This window comes from Myotis nattereri, assembly GCF_964212035.1.
Source record: "Myotis nattereri genome assembly, chromosome: 21".
In the NCBI taxonomy this organism is placed as follows: Eukaryota; Metazoa; Chordata; class Mammalia; order Chiroptera; family Vespertilionidae; genus Myotis; species Myotis nattereri.
The window spans coordinates 3,334,012-3,357,391 of NC_138097.1; the positions used below are offsets into that span (position 1 = coordinate 3,334,012).

At 43.3% G+C, this 23,380-nt stretch overlaps 1 protein-coding gene across 2 annotated transcripts in view; it reads right to left on the minus strand.

The window, feature by feature from the left end:
* Positions 1-784: 784 nt before the first annotated feature.
* Positions 785-23,380, minus strand: part of LOC308535770 (zinc finger protein 551-like) — a 28,248-nt gene continuing 5,652 nt past the window's right edge. Inside the window, exons 1-3 of one of the 2 annotated variants that reach the window (XM_081114777.1) lie at positions 7,887-13,298; positions 4,744-5,732; positions 785-3,701 (exon numbers count right to left, since the gene is read on the minus strand). In XM_081114777.1, coding sequence (XP_080970903.1) covers positions 2,620-3,701; positions 4,744-4,864 — 1,203 coding nt within the window. In that variant the 5' untranslated portion in view covers positions 4,865-5,732; positions 7,887-13,298 and the 3' untranslated portion in view covers positions 785-2,619. Of the gene's footprint in view, positions 3,702-4,743; positions 5,733-7,886; positions 13,299-23,380 lie in introns of those variants that run through there. The other variant, XM_081114776.1, reaches the window with a different exon arrangement.

The following is a 23,380-nucleotide window of genomic DNA, read 5'->3' on the forward strand; positions in this document are numbered from 1 at the left end:
GGGAGAGCAGGAGGCAGCTGATTAATGTATCTCTTTCATATAGATGCTTCTCTCATTCACCTCCCTTCCATTTCCCTAAAAGAAACAATATAAGTAATGTTTAAAATATTTTTTAAAAAGAATAAACTGCCGAAACCAGTTTGGCTCAGTGGATAGAGCGTCGGCCTGCGGACTGAAAGGTCCCAGGTTCGATTCCGGTCAAGGGCATGTACCTGGTTTGCGGGCACATCCCCAGTAGGAGATGTGCAGGAGGCAGCTGGTCGATGTTTCTCTCTCATCGATGTTTCTAACTATCTCTCTCCCTTCTTCTCTGTAAAAAATCAATAAAATATATATATATATATAAAAGAATAAACTCTGTTTTTTGGGTGCTCAAAATTGTAAATCTATTTTTGCTCCACCGTGTATATTGCTGACAGATAAGTTTGTTTCATGTTTGATGGTTTCACAGCTTTATATGTACATCAAAGCTCACCAAATAGAACACATTAGAAAAGGGCAGTTTGTTGCATGTCAGTTTTCCTATTCTGGGAGGAAGAGCCTTGTCTCAGTGGCAGGAAATACTGGCAAGCAGTGTAGACTATTGCCATCAGAACCAACAGGAGTGCTGAGTGGTTACAACAGACACAAACTGGGATTGATTATAGGATGATCCTTCCTCTATCTTTGAGTTCTTGCCTGTTGAGCAACAACCTTGAGGTGGACACCCTATAGGGGCCAGGGGAATCCACACCACTTTTATATTATTTTTTCTGCCAGTGGCTTCAGCTACAGGAAATAGTTATGGAGGTCCTCAAAATGTCCTAAATGATCATACAAGCCAGAGGCCCTGGAATAATTTTGGATTTATGTCCAGAAGAGGCACTTTTCATCTCATTTAACTAAAGTCTCTCCCATTTCCATGAAAACAGTGTTTCTGTCCCAATACTAATTCCACCTCAGAGTATTACAAGTGACAACAGTCTATGGAATTTCATACATCATGGCACATGACCTCTTTGGAGCATGTATAGAGTAGTTCTCTAAACATTGCTGAAACTTATATAATACACTAGAGGCCCAGTGCATGAAATTCGTGCACAGGTAGGGTCCCTAGAACTGGCTGGAAATCAGGGCCGATTGGGGCCTTCAGATCACTGGCCGGGGCCTTCCTTCTCCTGGCTGCCAGCTGGGGGCCTTCCTTCATTCTGAGCCGCCCCCTGGTGGTCAGTGAATGTCATAGCGAGCAGTTGAACTCCCAAGGGGATAATTTGCATATTAGCCTTTTATTATATAGGATACTGTGAACAGAGATCATAATTCATATTGTTTGTATAAGCACAACAAAGGCCTCCTCTTTAGGATGACCATTGACCTCACCAATAATGGAGACACCAAACTTCAAATTAAAAACAAAAAGTCATGTACACTTTCATTTAAGGCCTTGGTCAGCAATACAAAATTAGCCAATATTAGACAAAGAGGAATTTACTGCTATCATGCTATGACTTCCAAAGCACAAAAGTTTGGGACCACACCATATCCATTTATCTCTCCATGCTGAAAGATCACAACTTTCCATTCCAATCATCCCAGGCAGTGAGTAGAACCAATGAATTAAAGGTATAAAAGAAAAAAACAACTTTACAAAAACATAAAAGGAGCAGAGGATAGCAAGCAGTTTGCAGGTTGGTGAATTAGAACCTGAAATAATTCATCACAGCTAATGTGAGAACCACAATGTCCCTGTCAGAAGTAGCACTTCTTAGCTGAGGACAGGTGCTCTGGATGAACCCTGGGTCAGGTGCATTCCCTAGTCAGAGATAAAGGAATGAAGATACTGCTAAGAGGTCATAATAATCATAATTTCCTCAAGTACAAGTGAGAACACAGAATATATTTCCCCTGAGCACACAGGTGATGTTACCAATGCACATTCTTCAGGTGGTAGAAGTGAAATTGTTTCAGCCACAAATACATGCAGTGACATCAATCGGGTATTAGGTCTGGGCAGGTTGGCAAATGCAGATCCTTCAAGCCTCACTTGTACTTGAAGCTTATAAAGAATTTAGCAGAGTGTATGTTTTGACAAAAGGAGTTTATATTTGGTAAATGGGTCCCAAAGAATCTCCTTCAGTGTTTTCATTCTGAGTGAGAAAGATGAAATATGATCTGGACATTTAAAGCTTTTCTCCAGTGTGAACTCTCAGGTGTGTGACCAGACTATGTTTGTGGCTAAAATATTTCCCACATACACTAGACCAGCCGTGGGCAAACTATGGCCCGCGGGCCGGATCCGGCCTGCTTGAAATGAATAAAACTAAAAAAAAAAAAAAAGACCATACCCTTTTATGTAATGATGTTTACTTTGAATTTATATTAGTTCACACAAACACTCCATCCATGCTTTTGTTCCGGCCCTCTGGTCCAGTTTAAGAACCCATTGTGGCCCTTAAGTCAAAAAGTTTGCCCACCCCTGCACTAGACTCAAAAGGTTTTTCTCCAGTGTGAACTCTTTTCTGTTTAAGGAGGTGATTATTGTACCTAAAAGATTTCCCATATCCACTACATTCAAAATGTTTTTCTCCAGTGTGAACTGTGATGTTGAATGAGGTTAGAGCTTTGACTGAAGGACTTCCCTCAATCACTACATTGATACAGCTTTTCTCCAGCGTGAACTCTGTGGTGTTGACTAAGGTTAGAGCTTTGACTGAAGGACTTCCCACAATCACTACACTCATATGGCTTTTCCCCAGTGTGAACTCTGTGGTGTTGACTGAGGTTAGTGCTTTGAGTGAAGAACTTCCCACAATCACTGCACTCATATGGCTTTTCTCCAGTGTGAACTCTGTGGTGTTTAATGAGGTTAGAGTTATGACTGAAGGACTTCCCACACTCACTACATTTATACGGCTTTTCCCCAGTGTGAACTCTTTTGTGATTAAGGAGGTGACTATTGTACCTAAAAGATTTCCCACATTCACTACACTCATAAGGTTTTTCTCCAGTGTGAATTTTCTGATGTTCAATGAGATTATAGCTTTTGCTGAATGACTTACCACAATTACTACACTCATAGGACTTTTCTCCAGTGTGACCTCCCCTATGTTGATTGATGTTAATAATACATCTAAAAACTTTTCCACATTTGTTACACTCATATTTCACTTCACCAGAGCAGACATCCTGATATTGAACAAATTTATGTCTGTGGCTTGCAGCATTTTCACGTTTGCTACACTGTTGATGACTTTTTCCACTGAGAAATTTCTGTGAAATCTCACTGCCACTGTGAGGCTCCTCGGTATTAAGAGTTGCCTGGGACTGCAACAATCCTGAGCTGGCTGGCCAGTCTTTCCCAGCTTCCCTAGTGGTTGAAGGCACCTCTGATAAGTAGAAGGTGCAGCTGGTCACAAAGGAGGCCCCATCTATAGCTTCTTCCCAGGGCTTCTCTCCACGGGTATCCCTCTGTTGCTGGTGATGGTTTACATTGGAACAGAAGTCTCTCACAGATTTGTCACTGAAGAAGGCTTTCTGCTCAATGCATGCTGCTTGTGACTCAGTCAGGTGCAGAATAACTTTTAAAACTGAGAAACACTGTTTACAGAGACGGGTCCTCTGGGTTGCTGTAGCTGTCTTAGAAGCCATGAATTTTGACTCTCCTTGTACAGAAACACTCTCAGCAGAACAGGCGTCCTCCTTTTCTGTTTTATGCCAACAACCTGAAAAACAAAAAATGATGAGAAAATGAATGTTGACTGTGGTGACGGGGGAAATTCAATTACAAAAGTGTGTTGCACACGTTACCTTGGCTTCATGCAACTGGCTGAAAATAAAAGATTTGCAAGAAGGATTGACAAGATGCTGCTATGAAGTTATGGGCTACTGAAGATCAAAAACCTCAAATGAAATATGATACAAACATGGCAGGCACTACATGGAACACAAGAGGGATCACACACTCATTCTTCTGCTAACAGCATTCAGCAGGGCTTCTCTGCTAGTGACATGAGCAAGCTGTGTAGAATGTTGGTTACATCTTATTCCAAGTAAAATTCAATAAATGAATAGCTTGTGTTTGAGGTCTACTTAAGCATGTATGTGCACCTTATAACACATGTGCAGGTCAATGTTGGAGAATAATGCAGAGAAAGCCTTGCAGGGAGAAAGGTGATGCAAAATGTTATCTTTTCCCCATTTGCCACTCAACCGGGCCAGGCCTCCTCTGAGATCATCCTGCATGTTCACCTTGTAAAAAAACCAGGGTTCTCCCTGCACTTCCACTGTAAAATTACGTAAAACCTAAATATTCCAAGTATTAATGAAAGATAACAGAGGTGAGCAGCCAGCACTGGCCCAGGGCAGCTCAGCATGCAACAGTATTTGGGGAACTGAATATTACAAAGAATGGAAAGAGAGTCTCACAAGAACTGCCCATGGTTCGTGTAAATAAAGACCATAACCAGGCACAGGCAGTCACCAAGGATCTTTAGCAGGAGGAAGGGTGCAGAAGTGGAAGCCAGGGATCTAGACATAGTCACTCTCCCAGGAAATGGAAGTTAAGTTGGGTCCCATTAAACTGTCTCCAAGACTGGGGACTTCTACATACTTCCTACACACTCTGAGGCACTGAGCACATTTTACAAGAATGTGGGGAAAATTGGCAGAGCCCCTGGTTTGGCTGTGGGAGGGAAAAGTTACATCTGGAGAAAAAAGGTAGAGAGGCCATCACCTCAGGACAGTAGGAGAATGTGAAAGTCTTACCTACAGATGATACAAGTGCAAAAACTTCCAGCATCACATCGCAGTATAGATGTCTCTGATCCTCATCAAGGAGCCCCCACTCCTCCTGAGAGAAGGCAATGGCCACGTCCTCAAAATTCATATCCTGTTATAATGGGGACACGTGACCCATGATCAGCATCTCTCCTATGATTTTATGTTTATCATACTCCCCACTTTCCACATCCATCCCTCCACATCTCTCCCTCTATTACCTTCATCAAAGGAGGTGTCAGGCCTCCGTCCCATCAAAGTAACTCTCTTCTTATGTTCCAACTGATACTTTGTCTTCCCACAACAATAAAGGCTGATAAGCAGATTAGAAGATATCTGAGTTCTGGGCCTCACATGTAGGCCATACTTCCTCTTATCAATACGGTTGATGTCCCCAACATAAGGTAGGGAGAGATTTTGGCCATGAAGAGAGTGTGAATGATTTGTCATTGGTTTTATCAGGCATTCCCTTGAAGTGCCCCAGATTGTCCTCCAAGACCCAGAAAAGCATGGCATCACACTTCACTATTTGGAACTCAATTCCAGGATGCTGAGTCCATCACTTTGCACTAATTCTTTGAAATATAGTTCTTTGAAACATGCTCCTCTCACACAGCCTATTTCCCAGAGTCACAACTTCAAAGAAAACAAATACATTGTAATGAGGCCAGGTTTTGTCCTAATCACCTCTTTCCCAAAATTCTAAATCACCATTCTGTAACGTATTTCTCTCCTACCCTCTGCCTTCCTAATGCCAGTGGAGATTTTCAAGCCCAGGTGACACTGATGTATGCTATCATATTCCTAATGATCACTGTATCAGCCCTCAACAACTGACAGGTGTGCACATACATGACACCTAAGCTCTGCATATTGCATGTAGCATGGCAACACTCCTCTTTTCAGACAATTACACTAAAATTCCACTTATTATATCAGCCAAGCACCACCAAAAATGGATTCACCTTTCATTCACTCTTTTTTTTTTAATTAAATCTTTATTGTTCAGATTATTACATTTGTTCCTCTTTTTTCCCCCCATAACTCCCCTCCTCCCAGTTCCCGCCCCACCCTCCGCCCTCACTCCCCACCCACTGTCCTCATCCATAGGTGCACGATTTTTGTCCAGTCTCTTCCCGCATCTCCCACACCCCTTTCCCCCCCAAGAATAGTCAGTCGATTCCCTTTCTATGTCCCTGATTCTATTATAATCACCAGTTCATTCTGTTCATCGGATTATTTATTCACTTGATTCTTAGATTCACTTGTTGATAGATGCATATTTGTTGTTCATAATTTGTATCTTTACCTTTTTCTTCTTCTTCCTCTTCTTAAAGGATACCTTTCAGCATTTCATATAATCCTAGTTTGGTGGTGATGAACTCCTTTAGCTTTTCCTTATCTGTGAAGCTCTTTATCTGACCTTCCATTCTGAATGATAGCTTTGCTGGATAAAGTAATCTTGGTTGTAGGTTCTTGGTATTCATCACTTTGAATATTTCTTGCCACTCCCTTCTGGCCTGCAAAGTTTCTGTTGAGAAATCAGCTGACAGTCGTATGGGTATTCCCTTGTAGGTAACTGAGTTTCTTTCTCTTGCTGTTTTTAAGATTCTCTCTTTATCTTTTGCTCTTGGCATTTTAATTATGATGTGTCTTGGTGTGGTCCTCTTTGGATTCCTTTTGTTTGGGGTTCTCCGCGCTTCTTGGACCTGTAAGTCCATTTCTTTCACCAGGTGGGGGAAGTTTTCTGTCATTATTTCTTCAAATAGGTTTTCAATATCTTGGTCTCTCTCATCTTCTGGCACCCCTATAATTCTGATGTTGGTACGCCTGAAGCTGTCCCAGAGGCTCCTTACACTATCCTCGCATTTTTGGATTCTTTTTTCATTTTGCTTTTCCGGTTGGGTGTTTTTTGCTTCCTCGCATTTCAAATCATTGACTTGATTCTTGCGCTCCTCTGTTCTGCTGTCGGGAGTATGTATAATATTCTTTATTTCAGTCAGTGTATGCTTAATTTCTAGTTGGTTCCCCAACAAAGCATCGAGGGTCTCATTAGTTTTCTTGTAGATCTCATTAAGTTTATTGGCGGCTTCTAAACAGTTCTTGAGAGACCTTAAAAGTGTGGTTCTGAACTCTAGATCTTCCATTGACAATTTTGTCCTGTTTCTTTGTCTCCGCATTTTGTTATGCTTCCTTGGTGCACCCCCTAGTGGTCTTTGTTCGTGGTCTTATAGTTAAATCTTGATTGTTGTAGCTAATTCCAGGGAGGGTTTGACCTCCAGGCCAAGTGGCTATGAGAATCAGCTGTGTCAGCAGTGAGAGAACTTCTGTCCTCTAGGGAGGTGCTAATCTGGCGTTTGCCTGAGGCTATCCGGCAAATGCCTCTGTGCAGGGCTTGGGCGGGGCGGGTCGCACAGGATCAACAGGGTGGGCTGGAGAGAGCAGTTATGGCGGCTCTCAGTCCTGTCCCCAGGGACTCTGCCTCTCTGAGTCCCAGCACCCGCTGCAAAGCTCGGAGAGAAAGCTGCACTCGCTCTGACCGAAGCCAGGCAGTCCCGCTTCTCCCGTTTGAGTCTGGGTCCCTAAAGACTCGCCCGGATCTGGAGCTCAGAGTCTGTGACTCCCTCCCGATTGAAAACGCCAACCGCACCCTCCGCCGCCAGCCCGCTCCGCGCACTCCGCACCTCAGAATTTGACTTCAGCACTGCGCCTCCTCTGAGTGTCCGTATGCGTTTCTCTTTCCTCCTAGTTGTAGGACTTCCACTCAGCCAGTGTTCCAGTGGTTCTGGGTGATGTCCGTTCCGTCTTTTAGTTTTACTTTTTTTTTTTTTTTTTTTTAAATATATTTTATTGATTTTTCACAGAGAGGAAGGGAGAGAGATAGAAAGCCAGAAACATCGATGAGAGAGAAACATCGATCAGCCGCCTCCTGCACATCTCCCACCGGGGATGTGCCCACAACCCAGGCACATGCCCCTGACCGGAATCGAACCTGGGACCTCTCAGTCCGCAGGCCGACGCTCTATACACTGAGCCAAACCGGTTTCGGCTAGTTTTACTTTTGAAGTAGTTGTTCAAAGCAGCAAACTCCGGCGTTAACCTATGCCGCCATCTTGGTTCTCCTCATTCACTCTTTAGTCAATGTAAAGACCCTACTGTCATGAGCTAACATACCCTTTCCAAGTGCACATTAGTCTTTTTAGCACAACTCTCTCACACCTGCACTCCCATAGCCCTCTCCCCCATAATCATATTCTTAACCTCGTACTCGTTATTTGGCATGTTGTGGCCCAGAGAATGAATGCCTGGTCAATTCAAAATGGATGAAGTACTTCGTCAACTTTGGTAGTCCACACTCATAGAAGCAGCCTTGAATCCTTATATAAAGCCCTCCCTCCCTGAGAGCAGGGTAACGATTAAAGAACCAGCTCTGGGGAGTTGACCTCCCCAAACCAGTTTTAAGTGCAATAGAAAAAATAAACCCTTGCTTCTGGATAGAGAAGCCATATAGCCTCAGAGGCCAACCCAAAAACACTGCCACCCAGAGGCTGAGCCACAAACTGACTCTTAGCTAAATACAAATTAAGGCAGTCTGGGACACAAATACGGCCTGCTTTAAAATCAGGACTGTGGTTTACAACACCGAGGAACAGTGTATTGCAGTGAAATTCAACACCCTCCTGAATACCTGGAAAGACCAAGGCGAGCCAGACTGAAGAGTAGAAGAACCGAAGGACCTTCACTACTGCAATTTTTTTTTCTTTTTTTCACCTTTTAACTAAGAAACCAATTTCTTTTTCTTCTTTTTCTGCTTTTTCCATCACCTGATTTTACCCTTTTAATTACTATATATTTTTTTAAACCAGTATTATTACTGCTACCATTTTACCATTTTTTAAAATACCATTTTATTTTCTCTTTATTTTATTTTGGGATTTATTTTATTTTGGGATTAGTGTTCTCCATTCTATTTTCATCCTTTTTTCTCTTTCTTATCTTTTCTTTTTTCTCTTTTATCTTTTTCTCTTCTTTCTTCCTTATACCCTAATACTCTTAATTCGGGCAGTCACCTTTATTTGAGGTTATTAATATTGTGAATATATTTGTGTTCAGTGCCTGGTACGTGTGCCTTGTTGTGTTGTATTATGTGCCCTTAAATCAACACAGCAGATCCAAGCAACAGCAGCCTCCTGATCACCACACCCTCTGAGGATCAGCAGCTGTACGTGAAGCCTCCCCCCACCAGCCAGAAGAGCCACCAAAGCTGTGAACAGCACCCACCAGAGGAGCTGCTGCCAACTGAGGAGCAGCTGCTACCGCAACCACCCGAGGAGCAACCACAGCCCAAGGAGCCACTGCCACCCAGGGAGCAGCCACTGAACGACTCAACGTCTAGATATGTCAGTGAGATCAAACATGGGTAGACACAGAAACCCCCAAAGGAAAGAAAAGGAGGACTCACCAGAAAAGCAGCTAAGTGAAACCAAGGCATGCAGCATGACAGAAAAAGAATTCAGAATAAGGGTCCTAGAGTGCTTAAACCCAATGGAGGAAAAAATCAACAACATATACAAGAAGCAAGAAGAAACAGATGAAAAAATCAACTACTTATGCAAGAAGCAAGAAGAAACAGATGAAAAAATCAACAACTTAAGTAAGACCCAAGAAGAAATGAAGAGTGATATAGCTGCAATAAAAAACACCATTGAAAATATCAACAGTAGACAAGGAGAAGCGGAGGACTTAATTAGTGAATTAGAAGACAAGGAAGCAAAACACACCCAAACTGTACTGCACTTGGAGCAAAAAATTAAAAGACAGGAGGAGAGCCTAAGGGACCTTTGGGACAACATGAAATGAAACAGCATATGAATAATAGGGATGCCAGAACAACAGAAAGAGGAACAAGCATTAGAAAACCTATTCGAAGAAATAATATCAGAAAACTTCCCTGAGGTGGGGAAGAAAAAAGTCACACAAGCACAGAGAGCCCCAAACAAGGTGAACCCAAAAAGACCCACAGCAAGACACATCATAATTACCATGGCAAATGTTCAGGAAAAAGACAGAATCTTACAGCCTGCAAGAGAGAGATGGAAAGTTACATACAAGGGATCTCCCATTAGATTATCAAATGATTTCTCAACAGAAACACATCAGGCCAGAAAAGAATGGACAGAAATCAACAAAGTGATGCAAAGCAAAGGACTGAATCCAAGAATAGTCTATCCAGCCAGGCTATCATTCAAAATTGAAGGGGAAATAAGAAGCTTCACAGACAAAAAAAGGCTAAGGGAGTTTATCACCACCAAGCCAGCAATGTAAGAAATGCCAAAGGGACTGGTATAATAAGAAGAACCAAAAAGCTCAGAAAGAAAACAGCCACACACAAAAAAAGAAATGGCTACAAATACCTTTCAATAATAACTTTAAACGTAAACGGACTAAATGCTCCAACCAAAAGACATCGAGTGGCTGAATGGATAAAAAAACATGACCCATACATTTGCTGTCTACAAGAGACCCACCTCATTAGAAGGGACTCACACAGACTGAAAGTGAAGGGATGGAAAAATATCTTTCAGGTAAATGGAAAGGAAAAGAAAGCTGGGGTAGCAATACTTATATCAGACAAAATAGACCTCAAAATGAAGGCCATAACAAGAGATAAGGAAGGCCACTTCATAATACTAAAGGGATCAATACAACAAGAAGATATAACCCTGGTAAACATATATGCACCCAATGCAGGAGCACCCAAATACATAAAAAAACTCCTGGAAGATATCAAAGGAGAGATCGACAACAATACAATCATAGTAGGGGACTTTAATACACCACTGACAGCACTGGATAAATCCTCTAGATAAACACTCAGCAAAGAAATAGCAATTCTAAATGACTCACTAGATCAGATGGACTTAATTGACATCTTCAGAACGCTTCACCCCAAAGCCACGGAATATACATTCTACTCAAGGGTTCATAAGACACATTAAAAAATAGACCACATATTGGGTCACAAACAAAGTCTACCCAAATACAAGAAGCTTGAAATCATACCAAGCATCATCTCAGACCACGATAGCATAATATTAGAAATAAACTACAATTAAAACAACAGAAAATCCTCAAACACTTGGAAGCTGAATAGCATGTTATTAAATATTGATTGTGTTACCATGAGATCAAAGAAAAAATTAAAAACATCCTGGAAAATAATGACAATGAAAACACAACAATCCAAAACCTATGGGACGCAATGAAAGCAGTCCTGAGAGGGAAGTTTATAGCTCTACAGGCCTAATCAAAAAACAAGAAAAAATGGTAGTAAATCATCTAACTCTACAACTCAAAGAATTACAAAGAGAGCAACAAGAAAACCCCAGAGTGAGCAGAAGGAAGGAGATAATAAAGATTAGAGCAGAAATAAATGACATAGAGACCAAAAAAAAAATACAGAAAATCAATGAAACCAAGAGCTGGTTCTTTGAAAGGATAAACAAGATTGACAAACCTCTAGCCAGGCTCACCAAGAAGCAAAGAGAAAGGACCCAAATAAACAAAATCAGAAACGATAGAGGAGAAATAACAACAGACCCCACAGAAATACAAATGATTGTTAAAAAATACTATGGACAGCTCTACTCCAACAAACTAGACAACCTGGAGGAAATGGACAAATTCCTAGAAAAATACAACATTCCAAAACTCAATCAGGAAGAACCTAAAAATCTCAACAGGCCAATAACTATGGAAGCTTCCAGAAGCAAACAAAAGCCTAGGACCAGACGGATTCACTGGGGAGTTTTACCAAACATTCAAGGAAGAACTAAAACCTATCCTCCTCAGCCTACTACAAAAAATTCAAGAGGAAGGAACACTTCCAAGCTCATTCTATGAAGCCAGCATCACCCTAATACCAAAACCAGGTAAAGACAACACAATGAAAGAGAATTACAGGCCAATATCCCTCATGAACATAGATGCCAAAATCCTCAACAAAATCTTAGCAAATCGGATCCAGCAGTACATCAGAAAGATCATACACCATGACCAAGTAGGATTTATCCCAGGGATGCAAGGATGGTACAATATCCACAAATCAATAAACGTGATACATCACATAAACAAATTGAAAGAAAAAAACCACATGGTCATATCAATTGATGCAGAAAAAGCATTTGACAAAATCCAACACCCATTTTTGATAAAAACTCTCAGCAAGGTGGGAGTAGAAGGATCATACCTCAACATAATAAAAGCCATATATGACAGGCCCACAGCCAACATCATACTCAATGGACAAAAACTAAGACCATTTCCCCTAAGGACAGGAACAAGACAGGGATGCCCACTCTCACCACTCCTGTTCAACATAGTCCTGGAAGTATTAGCCATTGCAATTCGGCAAGAAGAAGAAATAAAAGGCATCCAAATTGGAAAAGAGGAAGTAAAACTGTCCTTATTTGCAGACGACATGATATTATACATACAAAACCCTAGAGACTCTATCAAAAAGCTACTAGACTTAATACACGAATTTGGCAATGTAGCAGGATACAAAATTAACCCCAAGAAATCTGAGGCATTTCTATACACCAATAGTGAACTTTCAGAAAGAGAAACTAAAAATACAACCCCATTTACCATCGCACCAAAAAGATTAAGCTATGTAGGAATAAACTTAACTAAAGAGGTGAAAGACCTCTACTCAGAAAACTACAGGACATTGAAAAAAGAGATAGAGGAAGACATAAACAGATGGAAGAACATACTGTGTTCATGGATTGGTAGAATCAACATCATTAAAATGTCCATACAACCCAAAGCAATCTATAAATTCAATGCACTTCCCATTAAAATACCAACGGCATACTTCACAGATCTAGAACGAACTCTCCAAAAATTCATCTGGAATAAAAAAAGACCCCGAATAGCTGCAGTGATCCTGAGAAAGAACAAAGTAGGTGGCATCTCAATACCAGATATCAAGCTGTATTACAAAGCCACTGTTCTCAAAACTGCCTGGTACTGGCACAAGAACAGACATATAGATCAATGGAATAGAATAGAGAGCCCAGAAATCGGCCCGAACCAATATGCTCAATTAATATTTGACAAAGGAGGCAAGAACATACAATGGAGTCAAGATAGTCTCTTCAATAAACGGTGTTGGGAAAATTGGACAGATATATGCAAGAAAATGAAGCTAGACCACCAACTTACACCATACAAAAATAAACTTAAAATGGATAAAGGACTTAAGTATACGACAAGAAACTATAAAAATTCTAGAAGAATCCAAAGGCAATAAAATCTCAGACATATGCCGAATCAATTTCTTCACTGATACAGCTCCTAGGGCACTTGAAACTAAAGAGAAAATGAACAAATGGGACTACATCAAAATAAAAAGCTTCTGCACAGCAAAAGAAACCATCAACAAAACAACAAGAAAACCCACTGTGTGGGAAAACATATTTGCCAATGTCATATCTGATAAGGGCCTAATCTCCAAAATTTATGGGGAACTCATACAACTTACCAAAAGGAAGATAAACAATCCAATCAAAAAATGGGCAAAGGATCTAAATAGACACCTTTCAAAAGAGGACATTCAGAAAGCCAAGAGACATATGAAAACATGCTCAGAGTCACTAATCATCCTAGAGATGCAAATCAAAACAACAGTGAGGTACCATCTCACACCTGTCAGACTGGCTATCATCAACAAATCAAGAAATGACAAGTTTTGGAGAGGATTTGGAGAAAAAGGAACCCTCGTGCACTGCTGGTGGGAATGCAGACTGGTGCAGCCACTACGGAAGACAGTATGGAGTTTCCTCAAAAAACTAAAAATGGAACTCCCATTTGACCCTGTGATCCCACTTCTAGGAATATATCCCAAGAAACCAGAAACACCAATCAGAAAGGATATGTGCACCCCTATGTTCATAGCAGCACAATTCACCATAGCTAAGATCTGGAAACAGCCTAAGTGCCCATCAGTAGATGAATGGATTAGAAAACTGTGGTACATCTACACGATGGAATACTATGCTGCTGTAAAAAAGAAGGAACTCTTACCATTTGCAACAGCATGGATGGAACTGGAGAGCATTATGCTAAGTGAAATAAGCCAGTCAATGAAGGAAAAATACCACATGACCTCACTCATTTATGGATAATAAAGACCATTATAAACTTAAAAAAAAAAAAAGCCCTCCCTCCCTGATTGGTTTTTAGTTCAACCTCATCTATTGAGAACCACATCAGATCTCAGACATCCAGAGCCCACCTTCACCTGTGCTGCACTTAATGTCCCTTCACGAGTCACAGTCTTCATCATGCAAGTCCCATCACCTATGTCTCTCTACGCCATGCTCAGTGAGTCTCATGCCCCTAAGCAATTCCACCAAACTGACTGCAACTCCCCAGGCCATACCAATGATAACCAAAAAAATCATGGTAAGAGTTTAGAGAAGTAAATATGAACCAACCCCAGTTTCATCATCTTTGAAATACTATTTAGCATCCAATTACACACAAACATAACAAAACACAAAAGCTGATCTAGAACTCCCCCCATAAATTTTCCACTACCTTTTTTTTAAAGAAGTCTTCATATTGAACTGTTCATCAGAGTTCTAGATGCTCATGAAATGCTCTCTGAAATAATTTATCAGATTAAAAATAAAAGTTTTTGTATCCCCAATAAACATTAATCTATGACTTTCTCCATCTCAATTGATGTTGATTCCATACCTCCAGCTGCTAATTTCATACCTTCACTTCATTATTGAATATTACCTTCCTCTTTCCCAAACACAAAATTAGAAAATCCAGGTGTCCACACCTAAAATACTAATCCAGAATGCAACTGCGACTTCCCCTCCACAAGGCCAAGTTACCATCACACTCACCAAGACCAACATAGCAACTTCTTTCGTTGTCTTCCTACCACCTCCCTCAAAGGCATATTGTTCATTATGCTGCAGACACAGCCTAATGACACCTGGGTCAGATCACCTGACTCCACTGCTCTAATTATCCCAATGATCCCATCACCTGGAGAACCAAATCCCAAGTTGTTACAAAGCTCCTCTAGGCCTGACTCCTGTCCCATTGTTACCACTTCTCTTTTTTTTAGAAAAATAAAAAAGGATGCCTGCATGTACCTAAACCAACTCAGTCTTTACTCCAAGCATTTGCACATTTGGCACATTTACCTGGGAGGACCTCCTGCATCTCATTCCACAGGTTGCCAATATCTGGGAGCACTTCATACAACTCGAGACCTGGACTTAGGGTTCTGGACTTGGTGTGTTTGTTCAAGGTTCCCAGGCCCAAAGACTGGAAGAGTGGCAGGACAGTCCCAGGACTCCACTATCTCATACACCACAGGAGTGTGAGGCCCTGAAATAAGCTGCACAAATCAGTATCCCTAAGCGATTCTGCACTAGCAGGAATCTGTGGAAAGAAAAATGTCTGTTGAGAACTTGGCAACCACCGCCAGGATCCGTGGGCTCAGGCTGCTCAGTATGTTTGCCAGCCTCAGGCCAAGTCACCTGGAGATGCCTGCATTACCTCAGGGCTTCAGCCTTCAGTGCACGTTCTTGCCTAGTTTGTTATCTTTCAAAGGAGTTCTCCTTCCTGTCCTCAAAGGTATCCTGTCCCTTTAGTTTGTTCCTCCTCTGAGCCTTTGGGAAGAGTTTAGAACCCTACTTCAGACAGTGTCCCTCTTTTATTCTCCACCATCCATGGTCCTAGGTTCCTGAGAATGAAAAGAAAACTTCTCATTCAAAAATTTGCTTTATTTTCTCTGTTGCCCTTAAGTACAAAACAGGCCTAGGATTCCGGAATCTTCCCAACTCAGCCACATCGACCAAAACCTTACAGAGTGACATTGCAGCCTGTCACCCTCTTTCCTCCATCACAACATGTATCACCCACAAGCGACTCACTGTTCTGGATTCAGTGACCTGGGTTTCAAGACCTGATAGGCACCAGCACCCAAGGATGGCGGGTAAATGGACTGAGGCTAGTAGAACTCTGCAAGCAAAACAGAGTCTGGGAGGCACAGAGGCCTCAAGACTGGCTGTTGCTGCTCATCAAGCTACAGACAAACCACTGCACGAAGGGGATGCTGCTTCTGATGTCTCAGCACTGGAGCCTCTGACTTCGTTAACAGAACAAAGAGCTCAGAATGACCACTTTGAGAAAGTAGCGGTAATACCCAAACCAATCAACACTGGTACATAAACCTGTCCTGGGCTCTCATTGGCTAAACGCAGCCATCAGTGGGTGCATTGTCCTTTGGGTAACTAACTTTTTCAGGCCCAACAGAAGGCATTAGGCTCCTAGTCACTGACTGATCAATGCAAACATTGGTGTTGGGGCGCTTCAGTGGCACTGGGAAATGACAACTGTAGGATTTGGGGACTGGTCACAGATTTCTGGGAAGTGTCTGCAACTGATCTTTTGGGATACTATTTCAGATTCCATGAAGCTCTGAATTTTCCCACATGTGAAAAGCATTATTTTAATTATTCCCAAGGACCACAAATCTAAATGGATATGCTGTTTAACTTTTTATTTCATTTTTAGGGAGAGGGGAAAGGAAAGGTAAAGAGATTGAGAAGGCTAACCCCTATTTGGTAAAACTACTGTTTGGAGTTCTCTGCTATTCTTTCTAATTTTTTAAAATTAAATCTTTATTGTTCAGATTATTACAGTTGTTCCTCTTTTCCCCCCCATAGCACCCCTCCACCCTCCCCCATTGTCCTCATCCATAAGGGCATGATTTTTGTCCAGTCTCTTCCCACATCCCCAACACCCCTTTCTCCCCCAAGAATAGTCAGTCCACTCCCTTTCTATGCCCCTGATTCTATTATAAACACCAGTTTATTCTGTTCATCAGATTATTTATTCATTTGATTTTTAGATTCACTTGTTGATAGATGTGTATTTGTTGTTCATAATTTGTATCTTTACCCTTTTTTTCTTCTTCTTCCTCTTCTTAAAGGATACCTTTCAGCATTACAGATAATACTGGTTTGGTAGTGATAAACTCTTTTAGCTTTTCCTTATCTGTGAAACTCCTTATCTGACCTTCAATTCTGAATGATAGCTTTGCTGGATAAAGTAATCTTGGTTGTAGGTTCTTGGCATTCATCACTTTGAATATTTCTTGCCACTCCCTTCTGGCCTGCAAAGTTTCTGTTGAGAAATCAGCTGACAGTTGTATGGGTACTCCCTTGTAGGTAACTGAGTTTCTTTCTCTTGCTGCTTTTAAGATTCTCTCTTTGTCTTTTGCTCTTGGCATTTTAATTATGATGTGTCTTGGTGTGGTCCTTTTTGGATTCCTTTTGTTTGGGTTTCTCTGTGCTTCCTGAACTTGTAAGTCTATTTCTTTCACCAGGTAGGGGAAGTTTTCTGTCATTATTTCTTCAAATAGATTTTCAATATCTTGTTCTCTTTCTTCTTCTGGCACCCCTATAATTCGGATGTTGGTACCCTTGAAGCTGTCCCAGAGGCTCCTTATACTATCTTCGTGTTTTTGGATTCTTTTTTCATTTTGCTTTTTGGGTTGGGTGTTTTTTGCTTCTTTGCATTTCAAATCTTTGACTTGATTCTTGCGATCCTCTAGTCTGCTATTGGAACTCTGCATAATATCCTTTATTACAGTCAGTGTATGCTTAATTTCTAGTTGGTCCTTTTTCATAACCTCGAGGGTCTCTCCAGATTTCTTGAGGGTCTCACTACATTTATCGGCGGTCTCACCAGACTTTTTGAGGGTCTTACTAAATTTATTGGCGGTTTCTAGAAAATTCTTGAAAAACCTTAAAAGTGTGGTTTTGAACTCTATATCCAGTCATTTGCTTTCCTCCATTTCTGTCATTTGTGACCTGTTTCTTTGTCTCCGCATTTTGGCTGCTTCCCTGTGTTGATAGAGTGGCTTTGTGTGCTAGGTGTCCTATAGGGCCCAGTGGCTCAGCCTCCCCAGTTACCTGAGGTGAACACTCTTGGTGCACCCCTTTGTGGGCTTTGTACACAGTCTTGTTGTAGTTAAGCCTTGATTGTTGTAGGTATCACTGGGAGGAATTGACCTCCAGGCCAATTGGCTGTGAGAATCAGCTGTGTCTATGATGGGAGAACTTCTGTGCTGAAGACACCCTTATGAGGCAAGACTTGCTTCAGTGGGGCTTTGGTGCTCACTGAGTCTGCCCCCTGAGCATGTCCCTTATGGATCTGAGGAGTTGTAATCTGGATGGTTCCACTCTGACCACTGGGTACACTGGCTCTTGGATCTAAGGAGGTGCTAATTTAGCCTCTGCCTGAGGCTACCCAGCAGGAGCAATGAAGCTGCTGTGGGGCCTTTGGTCTTCTCTTGGAAGTTCTGGGTCTGTCTGGCCCAGCTGCAGTTTGTTAGGTAATTTTCAGATTGCAAAGGGCCAGGCCTTTCATAAAGCCTCTGCACACAGCTTGGGTGGGGCGGGGTCTCAGGGGATCAACAGGACAGAGCAAGCAGCTATGGCTGCTTTTCAGTCCTACCCTACGAGGCCCGGTGTCTCAGTGTCCCAGTAATTGCTGCAAGTACCTCTGAGAGAAAGCCACCCTCGATTTCCGATTTCTGCCCGCTTCCAGACAGTCCAGTTTCTCCCCGTATGAGTCTAGGTCCCCAGAGACTCACCTGGAACTGGAGTTCAGAGCAGTCGGGGGCTTGAGACTCCCTCCTGATTCAAAGCCAGCCGCGTCCTCAGTTGCCAGCCCTTGCCGCGTGCGCCTCTGTACCTCTGCACTTCCACACCTCCTCTGAGTCTCAGTGTGCTTTTTTCTTTCCTTCTAGATGTAGAATTTCCACTCAGCCAGCCTTCCTGTGGTTCTGGATGATGTCCATTTTGTCTTTTAGTTGTATTTTTGAATTTTTTGTGGGAAGCAGCAATTTCTGGTGTTTACCTATGCCGCCATTTTGGTTTTTCCCCTCTCTGCTATTCTTTAGATGGCCTCTTATTCTAAAAAAATACCTTTGCTTTCTAGCCTGCTTGAATAATGAGGAAGATAAACTTAGCTGTCTGACCTTGTAGGCCAGAGACTAGATATGCCCAATGCCATGCCAGGTGCATTTTTTAATTGGATAGAGCTGTGTGGTTTTCAAGGCTACCAGCGAGATAACCACTAAGTGCACATAGGGCTGGCTCTTTCATAAAAAGGGAAGTTCTGCTTGTAGCTCTGCTTAGAATTTGAATTCATTTTCTCTAAGCCCACCACGGTGAATAAAGTGTGACTCCAAACTCTCAGAGCATTGCTTGGTTCTTCTCCGGGTTTTTCTGTAATGTTATTGGTTCTCTGACTTGGAAGACCAACCCATGGTTGGCCTTTTTGGCCTCCGGTTATTGGACCGTGTTTGGGGCCCGGGGGGCACTGGACAGGCCTCTGAAAGGCGCGTCCTGCTGATCTTAGCAGAATTAAACCGGGGAATCCGGGTGCTCCCGGACCTCAGCCAGGACCCGGCTGGCATCTGGAGAGTGTGGATGGACACTTCTGGACTTTTTGACAGAATCGGTAAGGTGGGGCCCCAGTCAGTCAGGCCCACTCTGAGTGAGTGAAAGGAGAACTTGATCACCTTCCGGGAAGCCATAGGGCTTCCTTAGGCAATTAGTCAGGTGGATTGTTTAAACTCTGAGTGAATGTCTGGTGAAAGTGTGTAAGTGTGGAGGGAGAGGGCCTGCCCTCTTCTCTCCTTTGTGTGGCTCCACGACTTAGGTTACGGTATCCAAGTGGGCCCCAACCTGTGGTTCCGCAATTCGTCATATGGCATAACAGTGACTCACCCCCACATGGAGGTGACCAGGCCCGGGGTTTATACGGGTGCACCTTAGCTAAGATGAATCTAAGCTCCCAAGGGACGCAGCCAGGTGGGCATCTGAGTGAGGATCTGTGAAAACAGGTCCCCCCCTCCCTTGTCTGTCTTTTGCCACTGATCATCATGAGGTTGGGACAAAGTAAACCTACTGTTCTCAATTTCATGTTGAAAAATTTTAAAAAGGGATTCAATGGGGATTATGGAATTAAAATGAATACTAAAACATTGAGGAAATTCTGTGAAGTAGAATGGCTAGCCTTTGGGGTCGGCTCTTTATTTTTTTATTTTTTATTTAAAAAAAAAAAAATATATATATATATATATATATATATATATATATATATAATTGATTTTTTACAGAGAGGAAGGGAGAGGGATAGAGAGTTAGAAACATCAATGAGAGAGAAACATCGATCAGCTGCCTCCTGCACACCCCCTACTGGGGATGTGCCCGCAGCCAAGGTACATGCCCTTGACCGGAATCGAACCCGGGACCCTTGAGTCTGAAGGCCAATGCTCTATCCACTGAGCCAAACCGGTCAAGGCCAGAAGGCTCTTTAGATGAAGGATTGGTCAGGGCGGTCTGGAATGTAGTCACAGGAGACCCTGGACACCCAGATCAGTTTCCCTACATAGACAGCTGGTTAGAAATTGCTCAAGCTTTGCCACCTTGGGTCTGGTTCTGCATGTGTAAGAAGGGACAGAGTAAGGTTTTAGTAGCAGGAGTGAAGAGGCAGGTAGGGCAGGAGCAGGTTAAGGAAAAGCAGGCAGGAGAAAAGAGAATACAAAGAAGGGCCAATGTAATAGCAGTGGCTTTCAGAGGTTCGAGCCCCCAGACAGCCCAAAAAGGGAAGCAAGAATACAAATCAGGAGGGAAAGGAAGAGCAAGCCTGAGACAGGACCCATGGACCTATTGTAAGGAAACAGGGCACTAGAGAAAGGAATGTCCTGAACAGCCAAGCAAGAAAACAGGGTCCCTTTTCTATCCATTCGCTATCAACCAGAGCCACCTGAAGCAGACCTTATTGGGCTGGCAGCAGCTGACTCTGACTAGGACAGGCTGGGCTCTTTTCAGCTGGGCTCCCAGGAGCCCATGGTCAGAATGAAAATTGGGGGCCAGACTGTGGACTTTATGGTTGGTACGGGAGCGGAGCATTCAGTAGTCACACAGAAAGTAGCACCTCTTTCAGGAAAGAAAGTCACCATTATTGGAGCTACTGGAGACCAGACCCGTAGACCATTCTGCCGGCCTTGCCGATGCCAACTTGGCGGCCACCAAGTAATTCATGAATTCCTGTACTTGCCAGATTGCCCAGTACCTCTGATGGGTAGAGACCTTTTAGCCAAAATGGGGGCAGAGATCACCTTTGCCCCAGATGGCTCGGCACAGCTGCGCCTAGGTGAGGAGACTTCTCCAATGATCCTGTCCTTAGTAGTGCCCCGGGAAGAAGAATGGAGACTTTATGCCCCTCAGTCAAAGGCAGCAACTTTAGAGCCTGAATTAGAGGAAGAATTTCCGCTGGTCCGGGCAGAAGGAAATCCCCCTGGCCTGGCCAAAGACCTTGCCCCGATACTAATTGACTTAAAGCCTGGAGCACAGCCTGTCAAAATCTGCCAATATCCAATTCCAAGGGAGGCACGCCTAGGAATTCAGGTCCACTTGACCGGCTACTTCAGTGGGGACTCCTTAAAAGATGCCAGTCACCATGGAATACTGCCCTCTTGCCTGTCAAAAAGCCTAGAAGTTATAACTACCGGCCGGTTCAGGATTTGCGGGCTGTTAATGAGGCCGTTATAACCTTGCATTCGGTGCTGCCAAACCCCTACACGCTTCTAGGACTCCTTCCATCAGAAGCAGAATGGTTTATATGCCTCGATCTGAAAGATGCCTTTTTTCTGCCTCCGATTAGCTCCCCCCCAGCCAGCCCCTTTTCGCTTTTGAGTGGGAAAACCCAACTGTGGGGGCCAAGGAGCAGTTCACCTGGACCAGACTTCCACAAGGATTCAAAAACTCCCCTACACTTTTTAGTGGAGCACTAGCATCTGATCTAAGTTCCCAGGACAGGACTTGGGGTGCGTTCTACTTCAATATGTAGACGACCTCCTACTAGCCAGCTCTACACGAGCTCAGTGCTGGGAGGGGACATGAGCCCTCCTGAGACTATTAACTGAAACAGGTTACAGAGTGTCCAAGCAAAAGGCACAGATTTGTCCGAAGGAAGTCAAGTATCTAGGCTTCCAAATCACCCAAGGAAAATGAAGGCTAGGGACTGAAAGAAAGCAGGCAGTATGTGCCATACCAGTCCCTAGCACCCAGCGGCAGATTCGGGAATCCCTGGGAGCAGCAGGGTTCTGTCGAATCTGGATCCCAGGGTTTTCAGACCTGGCCAAGCCTCTCTATGAAGCTTTAAAAGGGGAAGAGAAGGCACCCATTGAATGGGGCCCCGAGCAGAAGAAAGCCTTCATCAGCATAAAGGCAAAGCTCACGGAAGCCCGGGCACTAGGGCTACGGGATGTGACACGGGACTTTAATCTCTTCATACATGAGAACAGCGGGGTAGCCCTAGGTGTTCTAACCCAGGAGTTTGGACCCTGGCAAAGACCAGTAGCCTATCTCTCCAAGCAGACTGACCCAGTTGCCTCCGGGTGGCCCCCGTGTCTCAGGGCCCTTGCAGCCACGGCATTATTAGTCAAAGAAGCAGATAAGCTTACTCTGGGACAAAACTTAAATGTAAAAGTACCTCATTCTGTTATTACCCTAATGGAAGTTAAGGGGCAGCACTGGTTAACTCATGCTCGGATGACTCAATACCAAGGACTGTTATGTGAAAATCCAAGGGTACGACTAGAAGCATAAGAACTCTTAATCCTGCTACCTTTCTACCCATTGCTGAGGGGGCCCCTGAGCATGATTGCCTGGAAGTCCTAGAGGAGGTTTACTCTAGCCGGCCAGATCTAACAGATAAGCCCCTAAAGAATCCAGACTTAGTATTTTTCACAGATGGCAGTAGCTTCTTAGATGAAGGAAAAAGACGAGCCGGATATACAGTGGTATCAAACTTTGAGATAACTGAGGCACAGGCCCTGCCTGAAGGATGGTCAGCGCAGAGGGCAGAACTTTGGGCCCTCACCAGAGCCTTAGAACTCAGTAAGGATAAGTGGGCCAACATCTACACTGATTCACGCTATGCTTTCGCTATATTCATGGGGCTATGTACAAGGAAAGGGGGCTCCTGATAGCGGGAGGAAAAGGAATAAAAAAATCAAAATGAGATTTTAAAGTTACTAGAAGCAGTTTGAGAGCCTAAAGAAATAGCCGTCATTCATTGCAAAGGTCACCGGAAAGGGAAAGACTCAGTGTCAGAGGAAACCAGCGTGCGGACGCAGCAGCAAAGCAGGCTGCCAAAGAACAAGCAGCACCGGCATGGATCATGTTGGCCCCGAATCACCTGAACCTCCAAAGTACACTCCTCAGGAGGAGGGAATGGGCCCAGCAAGAAGGGGGCAAGAGAACAAAAGAAGGTTGGTGGATATTCCCAGATCATAGGGTCTATGTCCCAGGACAGATAGCCCATAAGGTAGTCCTCCAGCAGCATGAACTTACTCATTTAGGAAAGACTGCTCTAGAAGCCATGTTAGGCAGATACTACCTAATTGCCCATCTTCCCTCCTTGTGTGCCTCAGTTCCTCAGCGTTGCCTCCTCTGTTCACAGAACAATGCCAAACAGAGTCCTGTGGGACCAATAGGAGTTCAGC